This window comes from Impatiens glandulifera, chromosome 9 (assembly GCF_907164915.1).
Source record: "Impatiens glandulifera chromosome 9, dImpGla2.1, whole genome shotgun sequence".
Lineage (NCBI taxonomy): Eukaryota > Viridiplantae > Streptophyta > Magnoliopsida > Ericales > Balsaminaceae > Impatiens > Impatiens glandulifera.
Window position 1 is genome coordinate 29,085,838 of NC_061870.1, and position 17,834 is coordinate 29,103,671.

General features: G+C 34.3%; 4 protein-coding genes across 5 annotated transcripts; 3 read left to right on the forward strand and 1 right to left on the reverse strand.

Moving 5' to 3' along the window:
* The first annotated feature begins 1,263 nt into the window (after positions 1 to 1,263).
* On the forward strand, positions 1,264 to 4,498 carry LOC124913676 (protein KINESIN LIGHT CHAIN-RELATED 2-like). Its single transcript, XM_047454086.1, has 3 exons — positions 1,264 to 1,681; positions 1,922 to 3,915; positions 3,992 to 4,498. The coding sequence occupies exons 2-3, from the start codon at positions 1,928 to 1,930 to the stop codon at positions 4,203 to 4,205; spliced, it is 2,202 nt and encodes a 733-aa protein (XP_047310042.1). The 5' UTR covers positions 1,264 to 1,681; positions 1,922 to 1,927; the 3' UTR covers positions 4,206 to 4,498.
* A 104-nt stretch (positions 4,499 to 4,602) lies between these two features.
* Positions 4,603 to 9,217, forward strand: LOC124913678. The gene is made up of 14 exons (XM_047454090.1): positions 4,603 to 4,823; positions 5,033 to 5,177; positions 5,294 to 5,361; positions 5,448 to 5,501; positions 5,581 to 5,664; positions 5,753 to 5,838; positions 6,068 to 6,148; positions 6,781 to 6,914; positions 7,321 to 7,362; positions 8,297 to 8,373; positions 8,453 to 8,543; positions 8,614 to 8,695; positions 8,874 to 8,946; positions 9,024 to 9,217. The coding sequence occupies exons 1-14, from the start codon at positions 4,729 to 4,731 to the stop codon at positions 9,190 to 9,192; spliced, it is 1,281 nt and encodes a 426-aa protein (XP_047310046.1). The 5' UTR covers positions 4,603 to 4,728; the 3' UTR covers positions 9,193 to 9,217.
* A 243-nt stretch (positions 9,218 to 9,460) lies between these two features.
* On the forward strand, positions 9,461 to 12,801 carry LOC124913677 (protease Do-like 1, chloroplastic). 2 transcript variants are annotated; one of them, XM_047454088.1, is made up of 9 exons: positions 9,461 to 9,925; positions 10,299 to 10,421; positions 10,924 to 11,095; positions 11,514 to 11,551; positions 11,676 to 11,874; positions 11,959 to 12,111; positions 12,192 to 12,326; positions 12,411 to 12,530; positions 12,695 to 12,801. In XM_047454088.1, the coding sequence occupies exons 1-8, from the start codon at positions 9,495 to 9,497 to the stop codon at positions 12,486 to 12,488; spliced, it is 1,329 nt and encodes a 442-aa protein (XP_047310044.1). In that variant the 5' UTR covers positions 9,461 to 9,494; the 3' UTR covers positions 12,489 to 12,530; positions 12,695 to 12,801. The 2 variants fall into 2 exon arrangements, with proteins under 2 accessions (XP_047310044.1, XP_047310043.1); XM_047454087.1 differs by lacking the exon at positions 12,695 to 12,801 and having other exon boundaries at positions 12,411 to 12,661.
* Positions 12,802 to 13,843: 1,042 nt separating this feature from the next.
* Positions 13,844 to 15,630, reverse strand: LOC124914424 (carbonic anhydrase 2-like). The gene is made up of 8 exons (XM_047454966.1): positions 15,490 to 15,630; positions 15,267 to 15,395; positions 15,137 to 15,185; positions 14,940 to 15,056; positions 14,486 to 14,539; positions 14,289 to 14,374; positions 14,098 to 14,203; positions 13,844 to 14,023 (listed from the first exon to the last, which is right to left on the reverse strand). The coding sequence occupies exons 1-8, from the start codon at positions 15,531 to 15,533 to the stop codon at positions 13,859 to 13,861; spliced, it is 750 nt and encodes a 249-aa protein (XP_047310922.1). The 5' UTR covers positions 15,534 to 15,630; the 3' UTR covers positions 13,844 to 13,858.
* Between the last annotated feature and the right edge of the window lie 2,204 nt (positions 15,631 to 17,834).

Consider the following 17,834-nt stretch of genomic DNA (forward strand, 5'->3'; position numbering starts at 1 on the left):
ATACTTTACTTTTTCTTAAATGAAGATAGTTAAGTGATATATAGGAGAGTTTTTAAATTAAAAAAAAACTTTATATTTTACTCATATCTATATCTATATATATAATGATATTTAATTTTTAAAGTGTCCGGATTGCCGGGTCGAGAGCTGTGGTTAATTTGGATACTTGGGTCGGATTGTGGGTTGACCCGTTTTAAATTAAAACGGTTAAAAATAAAATAAAAAATGCAAGAAGTATGTTTCGAACTTACAACCTAACAAAACAAGTACAACTCTTTAACCAACTAGGCTACAAAGACTTTATATTTTAAATTCAACAACAAATTTGATAAAGCGGGACGTTTTAATATTAATATAAGTTCAACTCTTTAACTAACTAATATATAATGATGTTGAGTAAATAGATGCTTGAGTCGGATTGTGGGTTGATCCACCCATAAACTTAAAACGGTTAAAAATAAAATTAAAAATGTTATCCGTAATTTTTTTCACGGTGTTTTATATTATTACTCGTGCAAATGCACGGGCTAAATGCTAGTTTAACAAATAATACTTGTGTATAAAAAATGAATGTTATTTATTCGTCAACTTCTATAATTAAATAGACATTCATAATTTGGTACACCTATTTTGTTATTTCTTCTTTTAATAATTCACTAGACATAAAAAGAAAACCTAAATGCTAAACATCTCAATCATTTGATTATTTGTTCTTTTTTTTGTTAAGATTCTTTGATTTGGTGCCTGTTTAATACTAGCTAATTTAAGACCTCCATCTATTTCTTTAAATATTAAAATATATTTGTCTCCAAAACAAGTCTCAATAATACAATTAATAATATCTATTATACTTTTTAAAAACATCACCTAAACTTTATTTATTAAAAACGGTGAATTAGCCAAATTCATCAACACCAACCAATATCAAAAATGGAATCTTCACCTAATACTTTTTGACCCATGTACCAAAGTATTAGATTTTATATTTGCCTTTATTTATTTTAATTATGTACACTATTTTTAAATATAATTTAGAAAATTTATATTAAAAATAAATAATCTTTACCTCGAGTCGTGTAATATGGTGGCACGCCACACCAAAAGAAGTAAGCCAGCTAGGAAAACGGCCCAGTAAAATCTTGCCACGTAGCAGTCAAATGAAATTGTCAGTTTTATTTTAGTTTTTCGAGAAAAATGAAATTGTCAGTTTTCATATTATGAAAGGATTATCATTTATTACAGTCCATTGATCATATCTCCGTCAATCGAACGGTTGCAAGTCCCTTTGGCGTTGAATAGCCGTTAATTCCGCACATTAGGAGAGAGAGTAGAGAGAGAGTCACAGCGGGAAAAGCATAAAAGGGACATGGAAACCGCGAATCCGGCGGTTGCAGAGACGGTGGTGGTGGGAGAGAGGTCGCCTTCATATTTGCCTCTCTTTCTCTCTCTATCTCTCTCTCTTTCTCTCTCTACCTATACAAGCATATTTGCGCCTCTAGAATTTAATTTGTTCAAATCTCTGTTTCAATCAAAGCCGTATTAACTTTCCAAATCCTCCTTTCCTTCAATCTTCATCAACCCCCATTTCCTCTACTATCTTCATCATCATCATCATCATCATCCTTTATATACGTTAATAATCCCTGAGGAGATTTGCACACAACAGTTAATTGATAATTGGGTATGATGTTCTTTCTCTTTCTCTGTTTCTTTTTATTACTTCCATTCAAACATGGGTTATGGAAACAAATTAATCTTGAATTGAATGCTTTGATATGTATCTGTATTCAATCTTGGTTATTCACAATTTATTATTCAGTTACTCAAATGGGTTTCTTAATTTTGGCTTAATTGTTTTCATTCGTTTCTATTACCCAACTGCACACCACCTGTTCGATCATTTTCTTTTTTTTGATAATAGGTGGGTATGGATAAATCAAATGGAGAGATGACGACGATGGAAAGTGAACAAAATGAATACTATCTTCCTAAAAAGGCCAACTTTAGAGAGTCTTCTCCCAGGAGTCCATTCAGCAGTGGAAGCAACAGCCATGATTATGACTCCATTGACATAGCCTTGGAAGACGGAAGAGGTTTTGACACCTCCATTGACCAGCTCTATCGAAATGTTTGCGATATGCAAAGCTCTGATCAATCCCCATCAGGGCAAAGCTTTCTATCGTACGGGCAGGAATCGAGAATTGACTCTGAATTACGTTTTCTTGCTGGAGGAGGAGGAGGTTTTACAGAGGTTGAAAAGGCTAAAGAGACGTTGGTAGAGAGAAGAGGAGAAGAAGCTGAAAATGATTCATCTACTCCTAAGAAAGGAACTCTACCGAAAAGGAAAGGTCTCCCTAGAGTTGCATCTTTGCCTTCGCCACAATCAAAGAGAGTCTCTAGCCTTACAGCCACGGATTCGTCATCGCCGAAGAATAGCCCAAGGAGCATGTCTTTTCGCGGGGCACCTCCAGCAGCCAAGCAAAATGTGAAGACTACCCGGAAGCCAAATGCAATCCATCCGACGAAGAGTAACGAGAAGATTCCTCCCGTTGGATTGGACAAACCTCGAAATGGAAATGGGAATCCTATTGAAGCAGAATATATTGGGCCTTATTTGCTAAAACAAGTGAGGGAATTGATTTCTTCAGGTGACAATATTAACAAGGCTCTTGACTTAGCCCTTAGAGCATTGAGAGCCTTTGAGAATTCCTCAGATGGGAAACCCAATCTGGACATGGTCATGTGTTTGCATATTATAGCTGCAATTTACTGTAACCTTGGCCAATACAGTGAAGTGATACCCATTCTAGAACAAGCGATCGAGATACCATCTCTCGAGGAAGGCCAAAACCACGCACTTGCCAAGTTTTCCGGTTGCATGCAGCTGGGAGATACTTACGCCACGATTGGCCAGATTGAGAATTCGATCCTTTTTTATTCAGCTGGGTTGGAGATTCAAAGACAAGTCCTAGGGGAGAAGGACTGTAGACTTGGTGAGACTTGCAGGTATGTGGCCGAAGCCCATCTTCAAGCACTTCAATTTGACGAGGCTGAAAACCTTTGTCTACTGGCTCTTGAAATTCATAAAAACAGTCAATCTCCAGCCTCCCTAGAAGAGGCGGCTGATAGAAGGCTACTGGGGCTTATTTCAGACTCAAAAGGAGATTATGAAGCTGCACTTGAGCAATATGTCTTGGCAAGCATGGCAATGTCAGCTAATGGACAAGAAGCTGAAATGGCAGCTATAGATTGCAGCATTGGGGATGCATATCTATCCTTGATTCGATTCGACGAAGCTGTTTTCGCTTATCAGAAAGCCTTGACAGTGTTCAAGTCAACAAAAGGAGAAAACCATCCATCTGTTGCTTCAGTTTTTGTCCGTTTGGGGGAATTGTACCAAAAGAGTGGAAAACTAAGGGAGGCAAAATCTTACTGTGAGAATGCACTTAGAATTTACGCAAAACCAGTTCAAGGTAGTCCACCGGAAGAGATAAGTAGTGGACTTATCGATGTTTCTGCCATATACGAGTCAATGAATGAGCCAGAGCAAGCTCTGAAGCTACTCCAAAAGGCTTTGACCTTACATGCAGATGGAAAAGGCCAGCATAGTACAATTGCAGGAATAGAAGCTCAAATGGGTGTTCTATACTATATGATTGGGAATTACTCAGATTCTTATAAATCATTCAAAAATGCCATATCAAAGTTTAGGGAAATCGGAGAGAAGAAATCTGCTCTGTTTGGCATTGCTCTTAACCAAATGGGGCTAGCCTGTGTTCAACTTTATGCCATTGAAGAGGCTGCATATGCATTTGAAGAAGCCATGCACATATTGGAAACTGAATATGGACCATATCACCCGGACACCCTTGCAGTCTATAGCAATCTTGCTGGCACTTACGACGCTTTGGGGAGGTAATAAAAGAATCTAATTTCGACATCACAATTGAACATTATATATTCAAAATTGTTCCTTTTTAATTACCTGCAGGTCAAATGACGCAATTCAAATACTAGAATATCTTGTTGAAATGCGAGAAGATAAGCTTGGGACTGCAAATCCCGATGTTGACGACGAGAAACGAAGGTTGGCAGAGTTACTTAAAGAAGCCGGACAAGTCAGAAAGAAGAAATCCAAGTCATTGGAAACTCTTCTTGATTCAAATTGGCAGAATATGGCTATACTTGGTGGTGCCAAACTGTGACAATGATGCCCAAATTCATTACTTATTTATTTATTTATTTTATTTGTTTGTTTGTTCCACTTGAAAGAAAAAGAAGACATGTAGTAGGTATGGGGGGAAGATTTAGGTGATGAGTCAAATTGGTTGAGTTAAAAGTAAAAAAAAAAAAAAAAGGGGGATTTGAAAGATTATGCAGTTGGAAAAGTTGATTTTCCCATATTTGTAAAAATGTTGATGTATAGTAAATAATAAGAGAGAATATTGAAATCTCACTTTTTACCATAAATAGAAAGAGTTTGGGGTGTTTTTCGTACAATTTTTAATTAGAGGGTAAAATTGAACATCTGGTGTAAAGAAAAAAAAGGGTGTTGAAACAGTCAGTGAAGACAACGATAGAGATGGGCGTGTGTTTCGCTCCCAAAATAACTTCAACCGCATCTCTCTCGTTCTTTCAAATCTCTCTCGTTCTTTCTCAAATTTCGATTTCATCTTTCACCGATCAACTCTAGAGTGTGTGTGTGTGTGCGTGTTTGGAAAGAGGAAGATGGGGAACTTGCTCTCTGGAACTAAAGAACCGCCACCGTTGATGGTGTTGGTTCCGCCGCTGTTCGATTTCCCGCCGCTTTCAGCTCGTACCAGGTTGTTCTCTATCGAAATAACAAGCTAAATGATTAGTTATTGATCTTGACCGCTTTTGTTCTCTTGTCCACATCGATTTTGTTTTTTTGTGTCCTGTTTCTGTCAGTGATATGAAGTTTCGACATAGTGTGATGCATTCACGCATTGAATGATTTGAAATAACATGGATTCATGTATTTCTACTTTCTACTTATTGTGTGTTCTTGCAGAATGATGGAATCATCATACAATGTACTATTTGGAAAGCTTCCACTGAGATGCCTCTTTGAGGATTATTTTGAAGATGCTAGGCACTTTAGCACAAGAATAATGCTAAAACCTCTTGATGATCCTCATGTGGATTTAGTTGCAACAGTATCCATCGATGATAATTTATTTAATATATATATTATACATTTTCATCTTAAATTTGATTGTGTATTCATATATCCTCATATCTTTCGTTTTTCCTATATGAAACAAAACGATAGGTTTCAGGTCCATTAGATAACAAGCCTGAGGAGAAGATTGTAGGAAATGCATTATTCCGTTGGCAAAGGTATACGAATAATTTTCTACCTTTCATTTGTTGCTTCTGTTGGGAATTGATTAGTTATCATAATGACTAAGGACTATTGTATGCAGTGATGTTCAAGATCCTAATACATTCATGGACCTTTTCGTATCAAACTCTGACCCGTAAGGAGTTTCTCTTGAATTAGGATTTTTATTCCTACCATCTTCATACTTGAAAACTTTGCTTTGTGTATTATTCGAGGACTTTACTGATGAGGTCATGTGCTTACTACCCTAAATATGGTTTTGGAGCGTTTGGGTTATTTCCGTTGCTTTTAAAGAAGAGGTACGTTTCAACCAGTATAACTATGGCAGTAACTATTGAGTTTCTTCAAATTGTAACAATAATGACAAGAAATTTGTCTAAAGTGCAGAGTTTCTTCTGAAGATTATGGTGTCATGGGTTTGAGATATGGTTTATCAAATTTGTCCATTGGAGCTACTTTAATGCCTTTCTATGGTTTGTGGATATCCAGTTTTATAATGTTATTGTTATATTCAAGCAATCTTACTACCTACACCTGCGTGTTTATGATAGATTTTTTTTTTTGATTTCCTTCGCCCACTACTATGTTGCCATACTGTTCTTTAGTAGCTTCCATATTTATTTTCACATTTTGAAACCCATAAATACACCAATGTTGGACAAACAAAGGCTTTGCTAACTAGTCCTGTCATCTTTGATGCAGTGGGAGATGAATTTCCAAGAAGTGCATGGCTGATAAGCAAGATTGGAAGGTTAACTGCTGGGGTGCAGTATGAACCACACTGTGAGTTGCTAAAAGCTTTATAGCGTAGTTTTTTTTCTGTGTCCATTCCATTATTGACGAGTTCTTTGATTTGTCCATATAGTTTTTCTTATTATTTGAAGCCCAAAGCTCTTACAAGCATATATAAATTTGCGGAAGCTTTATCTTGATTTATGGATGATGAACATTTGTATTTTTTATTTTTAACACATTGCTAGTCATGTCTCTTTCTTGTTATCTTATTCCTTCTTAAGATGTGAACTGCCTTTTCAACTACAAGTATTTTATAGTTTCTTCAATGCAAAAATACCTTTGTTGCTTCTCATGTGCATTTATAACTTACAAAACAAACCAAATTCAGTATGTGAATTGAATGTTTAAGTGGACAAGTATACAAAATAGCTAACTGTTATTGTCTTCACTCCATGCCATGTGTGTCTTTCTCACCATTCTTTAGTTTATGGTAACAAAAGTTCCTATTATTAAGGTACATGTAATGTAGTTTGCTCTGTTGTATTTTAAATCTTACTGTCTGTTGATGTTTAACTTCATTGAATGGCTCTGTGTTCTATGTATCTTGTTACATGGTAGGATCTCTTTCTTTAGCTTTGGGGAAATTTATATAACTACTTTTGGATGTGGCCCTGTTTTAGTTGGAAGCAAGGATGGCATATCAAGATTTAGAAATATGGCGAATTGGAGCTGTGCAGTTGGGTATGGCGTTGGATCAGACAGTCCTTTGAGCCCATCCTTCAATTTTTCTCTAGAACTTGCTAAAAGTTCCCAGGTTTATATTTGTTAAAATATATAATGACCTCATTTAGTTTGCGGTGATATAATTTGTGTTTATGAGTTCTTGCTATGAGCCATTTAATTCTTGGTGCAGTCCAGTAAGATTTGCATGGTTTCATTTATCATGGAACTTAAACAGTTCATTATGGTCTCATGGTTTCAAAAGGCTTGTCATGCTGCTTTTATTTAAATGCTAGTGGAGTGTCAACTTACCATGCTATAAGTGGAGTTTCTTTGTGGCTACTGAATAATGATATCCAATGATGATTATTAATCATTCTGTGTACTAGTAGCTCCAAATTTGCTTTGTAATTTAATTCACTATGCAAATTCTTTTTTTACTTGCAATATATGACCAGTATAAATTATATTGTATTCATTTGTTAATTAATAAATTGCAGTTCATTGCTTCATTCTATCAACATGTGGTTGTCCAAAGACGGGTATGCTTCTCTCCTCTCTTGAACTTAATTTTATCATGCTTCTCAAGTGTTCCAGTTTCAATTTCGTACAAAATATTGTAAGTTAGGAATCAAGATATGGTGCAATATGTGTTTCTTACATAGGCACTTCCAAAATAGGTTTTTTGACTCCTTAGCTCATGTTATTCAAAAAGTTATTGCATAGGCTCTCTTTTTATTTTTGCTTGTTTTTTGTGAACTTGTTGTGTCATTTTCGTCAGTCTATTCCACAAGATAAAAGGTATTTGGCTTCTTGTCACCGGCCTACTCCCTTGAATCCTGCATTTCTAATGCCAAATGGAGAATCAAGAGCTTAAAATATGAGTTAAGATCGAACTGAAAAGTAATGAAAAAAGTTGTCTGGGAAAATATCTAGGAGAAATAACTGTTATTTTTTTATGGTGGAAGTCAATGAGGTTAGGAGAATTTAATAATTAAGCCAAAATTCCAAATATTTTCCTTAGTATGGCATACAAAAAATTGAATAATTGGATCGTGTTCATAAATGTTGCTCCAGAATCTTTGTTTCCTTCAAAGAGAAAGTGAGGCATTAAGGATTGTTGTATGAGAATATTGGAGTAACCATTATTTTTAGTTTTGGGAGAAGAGAGAAGATAACTGGGAAATTAAGTTCTTACTGTAGAGGTTTTCTTAGGTTGTAAAGCAACAAAAAACTGATGTCATTTATTGACTAACACCTGTCAAATAATACACCAAAAACTATTCTGCTCTTGACATCCATTTGAGCCATGTGCAACTTCAAGGAAGTTTTGCAAGAAGGAATTTTCTATACTAGGGAATTGACATCAAGTTTCATTTCTAATGTATGTTATAGCATTTTGGGATCTTTAAAGGAACTCATATTTCCAATTTTCTTGTTTTCTACCTACACATGCTGGATGGTACATCACAACAGGTTAAGAATCCTTTTGAAGAAGATGAAATCGTTGGTATTACGAACTATATCGACTTTGGTTTTGAGTTACAGACAAGGTATAAAATTATATAGACCCCTAATACTTACAATCGCTGACTGGAATGAGATCTGAAATTTGCCTAATCTGTATCGAAGGATTGACGATGTTGATCAGACAAAAAACATACAAGATTCCACTTTCCAAGTTGCTGCATCGTGGCAAGCCAATAAGAATTTCTTAGTAAAGGTAGGGCTTTGTTGAATTGCCTGTACGCATTTATAGAATTTCCAGATCTATCAATGAGTGAATTGAACAGGGAAAATTGGGGCCTCTCAGCTCGTCGGTAGCCTTAGCATTCAAGTCATGGTGGAAACCTTCTTTCACCTTTAGCATCTCAGGTAAAGCTTAAAACAAATCATTATCATTAATTGTCAATTGCTCAAGTCAGTTCATTGCAATTTGTTAACTTATGTCATCTAAACTATCTCAATAAACGAATATGGTTGGATAGACTGAAGGTTTAGAAAATAAGTTATTGTTTGTTCACGAAAGATATGTAAGTCGATCTTTCTGCAGCTGTTAGAGACCGTATTGCTGGGGCAACAAGTCTTGGGTTCGGTATACAAGTCGATAACCTAAGAGAAGCCAGGTTAGTTTTTAAGCTAATATTACTAGTATGCATATGCTTATGCATATGATGATTCTGAGTCTTTATTGTACTTGCAGTTATCAAAGAGCTGATCCAAATTTCGTAATGCTAACACCAAACAAAGAACATTTAGCTGAAGGAATTCAATGGAAGATTGGGAAAAGACCCTTGTTGCAATCTGATGTAAATTCTGGAAATTTTGAAGGCATTCCTAAAGAACTCAGACCTCTTGGCAGAATTTTATAATTTCGAAGCCGCGTTTATTTGTTTTTTCGCGTCCATTGAGTTGTTCTAAGTGAGAATCGCAAAACTCGCATTTGAACTATTATATTATTTACTAATATATATGTTACCAATAGTCAATTAGTATTTGATTTTGAGATACTAAAGAATGAGACCACACATTTGTGATAATCTCAGCCGTAGATTGATCTCAGGTTAACAAATAATAACAAACTAATTTCGCAATAAGAAATTGATTTGCCTATAAACTGAATAAAAGTCAAAATCCCCAATGAAGCAATAGAAGAAGAGCTGTTCTTGAAGGTATGGCTTCACTGATCTCCGTCTTCTTCTCCACAGCTCAAGCTCCCAGTCCAGCTATTTCTCGCTCTAGGAGATCATCTCAATTCTGCAATTCCAAATCCATCTATCTTCATAGAAACCTCACAAATCGCGTCTCTCCAATTCCATCGGCAGTTAGTAATCGCTCGCACGGCGATTCTTTATCCTCCAAGCATCAGTTTCACTCGATCAATTTCTTTATCGGCGGAATTCCTCTCGCTTTCTCTTTCGATTCATTATTCGTTTTATGTACGTCGATAGCCTTGTCCTTGGCTCTCTTTATTACGGACGTCGATTCTGCTTCAGCTTTCGTAGTCACTACACCGAGGAAGCTGCAGTCTGATGAGCTAGCTACAGTTCGCCTTTTCAAAGAGAATACTCCTTCGGTTGTTTATATAACCAATCTCGCTGTTCGGTAATCTATTACTGCTTTTTCGCACTATTACCGTAATGTTCTTTCTCTATTTGACATTCTCAGTAGTCTGGTGTTGGTGTATGGATCATATGATATGATATGGTATGAGATTCTACTGGCACTGAACCAATTCCAATAGAAAGTTGATCCCATAGTCCTGTATTCCTGCATCCAGTAGGACATGAACCTATGAATTGGCCAATCATGAGTTTAATTTACTTTATTCTGATAGATCCATGATTTTTTGAGCTAAAAGTGGTCATCATCAACATTTGCTGAAATTTTAAATTTTGCTCATGTAGTATACTTTTCGAGGAATAAAGTTTTTAAACATGGGGCTCTAAATTTGGGCGCTACTACTATATTTATTAAGGCAGGATGCTTTTACATTGGATGTGTTGGAGGTACCTCAAGGGTCTGGCTCAGGATTCGTCTGGGATAAAGATGGTCATATTGTCACCAACTATCATGTGATTCGCGGGGCATCTGATCTGAAGTATGTATATGATGCATATGCATTTATTTTTATGTGTTTGGATTACTATGCATGATTTTATTTATTGATGAAGTTAAGTACTTATTCATGTCTGGTATATTTACAAGCATCTCTTTACTTAATGACTATAGTCTTATGGGTGTTATTGGGGGTAAAACCAAAAATGTATTTGTCATTTGAACTTTGAAGATCAGTCGAACTTTCAAGGTATAAGCATGAAATGAATCTTTCCTTCATAGACTCTTTTTTCCACCTGCATAGTGCTTGAGTCCATGCTTAGAACTGTCACACCACCAAGCAGCCCGATTACAGGTCCAGGTAGTTTATAAAAGACCAACCCCTACCAATAATGAATCATGAAAAGGGGAATCATCTTACTGAAACTTTTAAATGATTGTCTTTCTTAAATTTTAGGCCTTAGAGCTGCAAGTAGCTAGCAAGTGGGATGGTTTTATGATTATTAGTTTTCATAGAGGTGGATGGATTTGTTGGTTTTGTTCAGGGTGACTCTTGCTGACCAATCCACTTATGATGCGAAAGTAGTTGGATTTGACCAAGACAAGGATGTTGCTGTGTTGAGCATAGATGCCACTGCAAAAAAACTGAGACCAATACCTGTTGGTATTTCTGCGGATTTGCTTGTTGGCCAAAAAGTGTACGCCATAGGGAATCCTGTGAGTATAGCAACTATATAATATACTAGTCTTGTAGCAGAAATCTCTTGTAAATGTATTTAAATCTTTCTCCTGATTGATCATCCTTTTCCTGTATGACATTTTCCCCTGTTCTGTGTTGGGCCGGTGGTAGTTAGGGCATATTTTGGGTTTCAGTTTCATTCTCACAATTCAAGTTGATGATTCTAATCGAAGTGTGAAGTATCTAGTCTAATTTGATATCAAGTCTTTCTAATATGATCTGCACATGTGAATTCTAAAGAACTTAACAGAAAAATAACTATGTAGATAATTTTATTTTTTCACTTTACTTTTGAACAATGATAAGTGAATTTAGATAACATTTAGTTTAACCCAAAAAAAATAATAAAAGGAGTTTCATTTTATTGGCTCTAATGTTTATTTCATGTTCATGCAGTTTGGCCTAGACCACACACTTACTACCGGTGTAATAAGGTATGGACCTTTTTTTTTATTTTGCTGTAATTATGTACTGGTATTGCCTTTGAATTGGACATAGTTACGGTAACTGCAGATATTTGGTTCCATTCAATTGATTTTTTGTTTGTTTTTTGGTCAGTGGACTTAGAAGAGAAATCAGTTCTGCAGCCACTGGCCGTCCAATCCAGGATGTTATCCAAACGGATGCTGCTATAAACCCTGGGAACAGCGGAGGGCCACTCCTTGATAGTTCAGGGAACCTTATAGGGATAAACACAGCTATTTACTCACCTTCTGGTGCATCATCTGGTGTTGGATTTTCAATTCCAGTTGACACGGTTGGGTTATTATTACTTGAACCCTTGATGACTTTATATTTTTACAATTGGTTCACAGTCCTTATAAGACAATTGTTATTGCAGGTAAGTGGAATAGTTGATCAGTTAGTGAAGTTTGGGAAAGTGACTAGACCCATTTTAGGAATAAAATTTGCACCGGACCAATCTGTTGAACAACTGGGAGTTAGTGGGGTACTTGTTTTGGATGCTCCTGCCAATGGACCTGCTGGAAAAGCAGTATATATTTTGAACTTCCCTCTTCTGGTTGATTTGTTAAATATGAATTCCATTAACAAAGTAGATTTTCATTCATTTAGGGCTTGCTGTCAACAAAACGCGATGGGTATGGAAGACTGATTTTGGGAGATATCATAACATCTGTAAATGACAAAAAGGTTGCAAATGGTAGCGACTTGTACAGAATACTTGACGAGTGTAAAGTGGGCGAGAAAGTATGATCGGCATGGCTTAATAATTTATTTATTTTTGCGTTTCTAATGCTAATCAATTAAGTTAGGTTTTATTCATTTAATTAGGTAACTGTTGAAGTGTTACGGGGAGATCATAAAGAGAAGATTCCAGTAACTCTCGAGGCAAAGCCTGATGAATCATAGTACCTCAATGATCGACAACATATCCCCAGTCAGTAGTAAGAAGTACAAATCTTGTGATTACTACTTATTTATCATTGTTGTATTATATTAATGATTGATTGTTCATTGTACATATTATTATCATGGGGCTTAATTATTTTTCAAATGCAGTGTTGTTGTTGTTGTTTCTACTATTAATATTAATGTTAATATTAATGTATATGCAGATCGAGTGTGGGTCTCCTCTTCCTCATAGGGAAATGGTAACTTTTCTGTTATTGTCTATAGATTTCATTTAAAAACATATAAAATTTTAATTTTGTTCCCTTGTGTATATGTGTACATGTATATATATGCTTCATTTAAATTATGAATATATATGGATATAGATATTGAAATCAGAAAGGGTCGCATGTCTGTCTGTAACTGACTGAATATACCAATAAATAAAACCAAGATAGTCACAAGGTTTTTTTTTCTGGGTCTCTCTCTCTCTATATATATATATAATATTTATTATTATGATTGATTTGAATTAATTTTGACATTAAGAAGAAGAGAAAAAGGATTAATACCTGCCCGTTATTATTATCAGTAGAGGTTTAATAGAGTGGAAATGAATGGGGAGTTGCAAGTAGCTTAGAATTGAATTTGAGGATGTAATTATATATTGATCATTAAAAATGAGCAGCTTGATATTATAAAGTTAAATAAATAAATTGGTATATATTTTGATGGTGATCATTCCTATCATCCCCTTGTTTATGACTGACTGATGATGATTGTGTATTGTTTTCCTATATTATTCATTATAATTTATAAGAAGAAACCGTATATATTTTACAACTAATTATTAATTATTACACATGATCAAGATCAAGATCATTTACTAATAACAACATATCAGACCAGACCGTCATCAAACTCCTCATCGACTGTTGCTGCTGCTGCTGCGGTGTGTTGCCGCCTCCAATGATAACCAGAGTTGGTCGGTCGCCGGAGATCTGATGGCCGCTATCAGATGGACACCGGAGATGGATCAATTCTTGACCTTAATTTGAGTTGTTCCACCGGTAGATGGACGTTCACATTGATCAACTAATTATTAATTAAAAGAATCAGCGGGAAGAAATAAAGGGTAAGTAGGTAGGTAATATATAGATAATGCATTATTCTTAATTTTAAAAAAAAGTAGTACATAGTCTTTACATAATCGTGAAATGGAAAGATAGTACATATAATTATAAGTCAGTCAATATTATCGATAAAGACATTATTATTATTATATATAATTCCTCATGAATTAAGCTGCTCGATCGATATATATATGACCTTTTTAATCTCTTGATTGACTGTGACAGAAGATCATCGATCTGATCTCATGATGATGATCATGTAGATAGAGAAGGAGAGATGCCAAAGTCAAGATTCCATAGATCAAAAGTGCCCTTGACAAAGTCATAGTGAGCTCCCTTCAAGCTCAGTGTCTTCTTGGCCAGACCATCCCTCACGAATGGGTATGTCAACAGATTCCCAAGTGACACATTCACTGCTTCCTGAATTATTAATTAATAATAATTTATTATTATTATTATTACATATAATTTATTATTAATATATATATATATACCTTCTCACAAGTGACACATTGGTCAGCAAAGCCGGCATCAGCCGCCTCAGACTTGACCTTGGTCTTGGCCGGCGAGCAGATCTTTACCCAGTCCTCAATAAATGCACTGCATGCATGCACCCATATTATAATTATATGACAAATTAATTAATTAATTAATTAATGTTTTTATTTTATATAAAATTACGTACGTGGATGTGGATCCATCATCTGGAATGGACATGAGCCCCTTAATCCCTCCACAGCAGCTGTGCCCAATTACCACAATTGTCTCCACCTGTAATATATATCATCATACATATCCCATGTACGTAATTAAGTATTAATTTATATATTCTTTTTTTTTTCTAATTAAAAGTGTGTATGATAATTAGGAGAGTGTACGTACCTTAAGATGGAGAACAGCATATTCAATGGCTGCTCCAACTCCAGAGTATCTAATCTGCTCACAAAAGTCACCGAATAGTTTATTTAGTTAGTAATAATAAAATATCTTTTATTTTATTTTTTATAAATAAATCCAAATCCTTTAGACAATCTCCATGTATATATATAAGACAACTTCAGCATATATATATATATATTGGGCCTTAGCCCAATCCAAGACGAACTGGACATAGACACACACAGTGACTAATTAATTCATTGAAATATATAAAAATAAGAACACTTATTTAATAGTTGACTACAATAATCAATTAATCTAGAAATATAAAATGTTATAAAATAAGGTTTAATTAGTTGACTATATTATTATTATTATTATAAATTAGGACCACATGCAGGTGGGAGACGTGAGTATAGCAAATGAATGAATGGAATTGGTTAATGAAATGAAATACCAGGTCATAAGGAGGAACCATGTTGGCAATATTGCGGACGACAAAAGCCTCTCCTGGCTGGAAATCCAACACGTGCGAGGGGCACACCCGAGAATCCGAGCATGCAAACACCATGAACTGTCATACGTAATAATTACATAAGTAATTTCCTGCATTGTTATTAATTAATATATATATATAATAAATTATTATAATACCTTTGGGCTCTGGCCTTTTGCAAGTTCACCGTACAGATCTGGATTTTTCCTGATTCAACAACAACAATAACAACATTAACAGATGGATGAATGGTATAAATAAATAAAAACTTATAATAATTCTACTTACTCATATTTCTGGGTCTTAAAATGGGTGAAACCGGCCCTGACCTTCTCTAGAGGGTTGAAGGGATGCTGTAGCTCAGCTGTTATCTGCTCTATCTTCGACGCTGCCACTGATTCCAGCTCCTTCTTCTCGCTATATATATATATATGCATCCATCCATTCAAATTATTAATTAATTAATTAATCAATTACAAGATAATGTATATAAATGAATGAATGAATTAACCTGAGTAGCTTATTAAGTCCTTCAATGGCCTCTTCGTATGCCATTTTTCTTAATTACTATAGAACAGGATCGATCGATCGATCGATGAATCAATCGAGGTTGGAAATATATGGATACCGCTATAGCTTTATTGTTATAATTAAGCCCATTAATATATATAATATATATATATATATTGGCGCACCCACAGGGTAGTGTGGTGGTGCGGTCCACATACTATAATTTCCTTCTTAGCCATTCTTCACCACACCATTATGATCTTTCTCTCTCTCTATCAATCTCTGGTTGACATTAAGGAAGAAGAAGAAGAAGAAGCTCTCCTTCACGGACATTTCGCTTTCCTTATCCTTCGCTAATCCCATATTTTTATTTTTTATTTTTGAAAAACTATATTATTTTTATAATATATATATATATATACACGCATGCAGCAGGTTGTTGAACAACGTACGATAAACTCTCTGAACAATCATGCATGGTGATCAGTTATCTAGTTTAATTAAAGATCAAACATTAACTTCACAACAAATTAATTAATTAATTAATTAATTCTTATAAAATATCTATCGAATAATATTTGTGATTTCAAATGGCCGGATAGAGTGTTCAATTTTAATTAAATATATATAGTCTAATTAGTAATTATTACTATTATTATATATCTTGAATAACATACATACATGCACATCTTTCCTTCCTTGTTTGTCAACAAAATATACAAAATTCCAATCTACCCGGCCATACCCACCCACCAGTCACAACCATATTTATAATTTTAAATTATATATATGTAGTAGAGTTGACATATATATAATAATAATGACTCACTACACTAGCTAGCTACATTACATTTGATGTTGAAATGTTATCTAAAATATAAATATATATATATTAAAAATAGACTAGTTAAGGAGTGTAATGTATTTATTAGGTAATTTTTATGTTTTTGGAGCAGATAATAGTATATGATGATGATAATAATAATAATAGAAATTGAATGGTAGGCATTTACAAAACAGTATAAATAAATAAATTTGAGTGGTAGGAAGTAAATTTAAGTTGATAACTAAAGAGTGTGTGTGCTACTGTGTGAGAGAGAGAGAGAGAAAAGAGGGATAAGGGGTTGGTTACAAATTAAGGATAAGGTGAAGGTTTTTCTAGATTTGGTTGGTTCTCATTTTCATCTTCTTCTTTGTATGTATGATCATTTCCATCAATTAGTTAGTTAGCTAGGCGCCAGAATAATCCAGCCAATACTTGTTCTTCTTTTTTTAATCATACAAAAAACCCTTTTAGAATTATATATCTACAGAGCAATAAATTAAATGATTGTTTAATTTATTCAAAAATATTATAAATGGAGAAAAGTTTATCCACTAGCTAGCTAGCCAGCTATTATTTTTACTTTTTTTATATATAAACTTTGTAGCTAGCTAGCTAGGTAATAACATTATTTTTGGGCTTGATATAATTAAACGGATCAAATAAGAGAATTATTGTTTTAATTTGCATAATATAATATAATTAAATTTTGCATAGATTAGTGATTTTCATGATATAATTGAGATGGAACAAAAAAAAAACTCATATACTAATTGTATAATAAAGATAGAGAGATTAAGCCATACCTGGTTCGATCATCTAAGGCGGATTTATATAACTTGAAAATATGGTTTCTTCAAATCCTCCTGGATCCATCTTCAATATCATAATTGAAAGGTGGAGGCAATTTTACTCTAAAATAAATAAATAAAATGATCTTATTTTCTACGTGCATCAAACTAATGTTATTAATTAATTAATACAAATGCATCATGAGATCTACTCCTTAATTCCTTGTAAATCATTCGTTTGCTCTTTTTTACAGACAAAAAAGAAGATATTATATATAGAGAGAGATGGGATTATGGGAATGAAGAAGAGAGAGAATGAAAAATGAAGTCCATGGTTACACATCATGTTGACATGCATATGTGAAAGACTAAAATAATAGCAAATTATAATATATATTTAAACTTTTAAGCATGCATTGTGATTAAAATTAGTAATGAGCTTCAACTTGCATGTACTTAATATATGTTTATTTATAATTAAATTCACAAATAAACAATTTAAAAGAAAACAACAAAACTAATTCCAAGATCCCACTTCTAATTGAACTCGAACTCGTAAATGTTTTTTTTTTCCTTGGCCGGATATTTTGTGTTGTAAATGTCGACATATATTAATATAAGAAAGAGTTATTGTGCACCACATAGAGTGCTGGTCGGTTGGTTGGCTAGAAGAAGATAGATATAATTATATATAAGGAAGGAGTCACGCATGGTTATGGTTCAGACCCATCT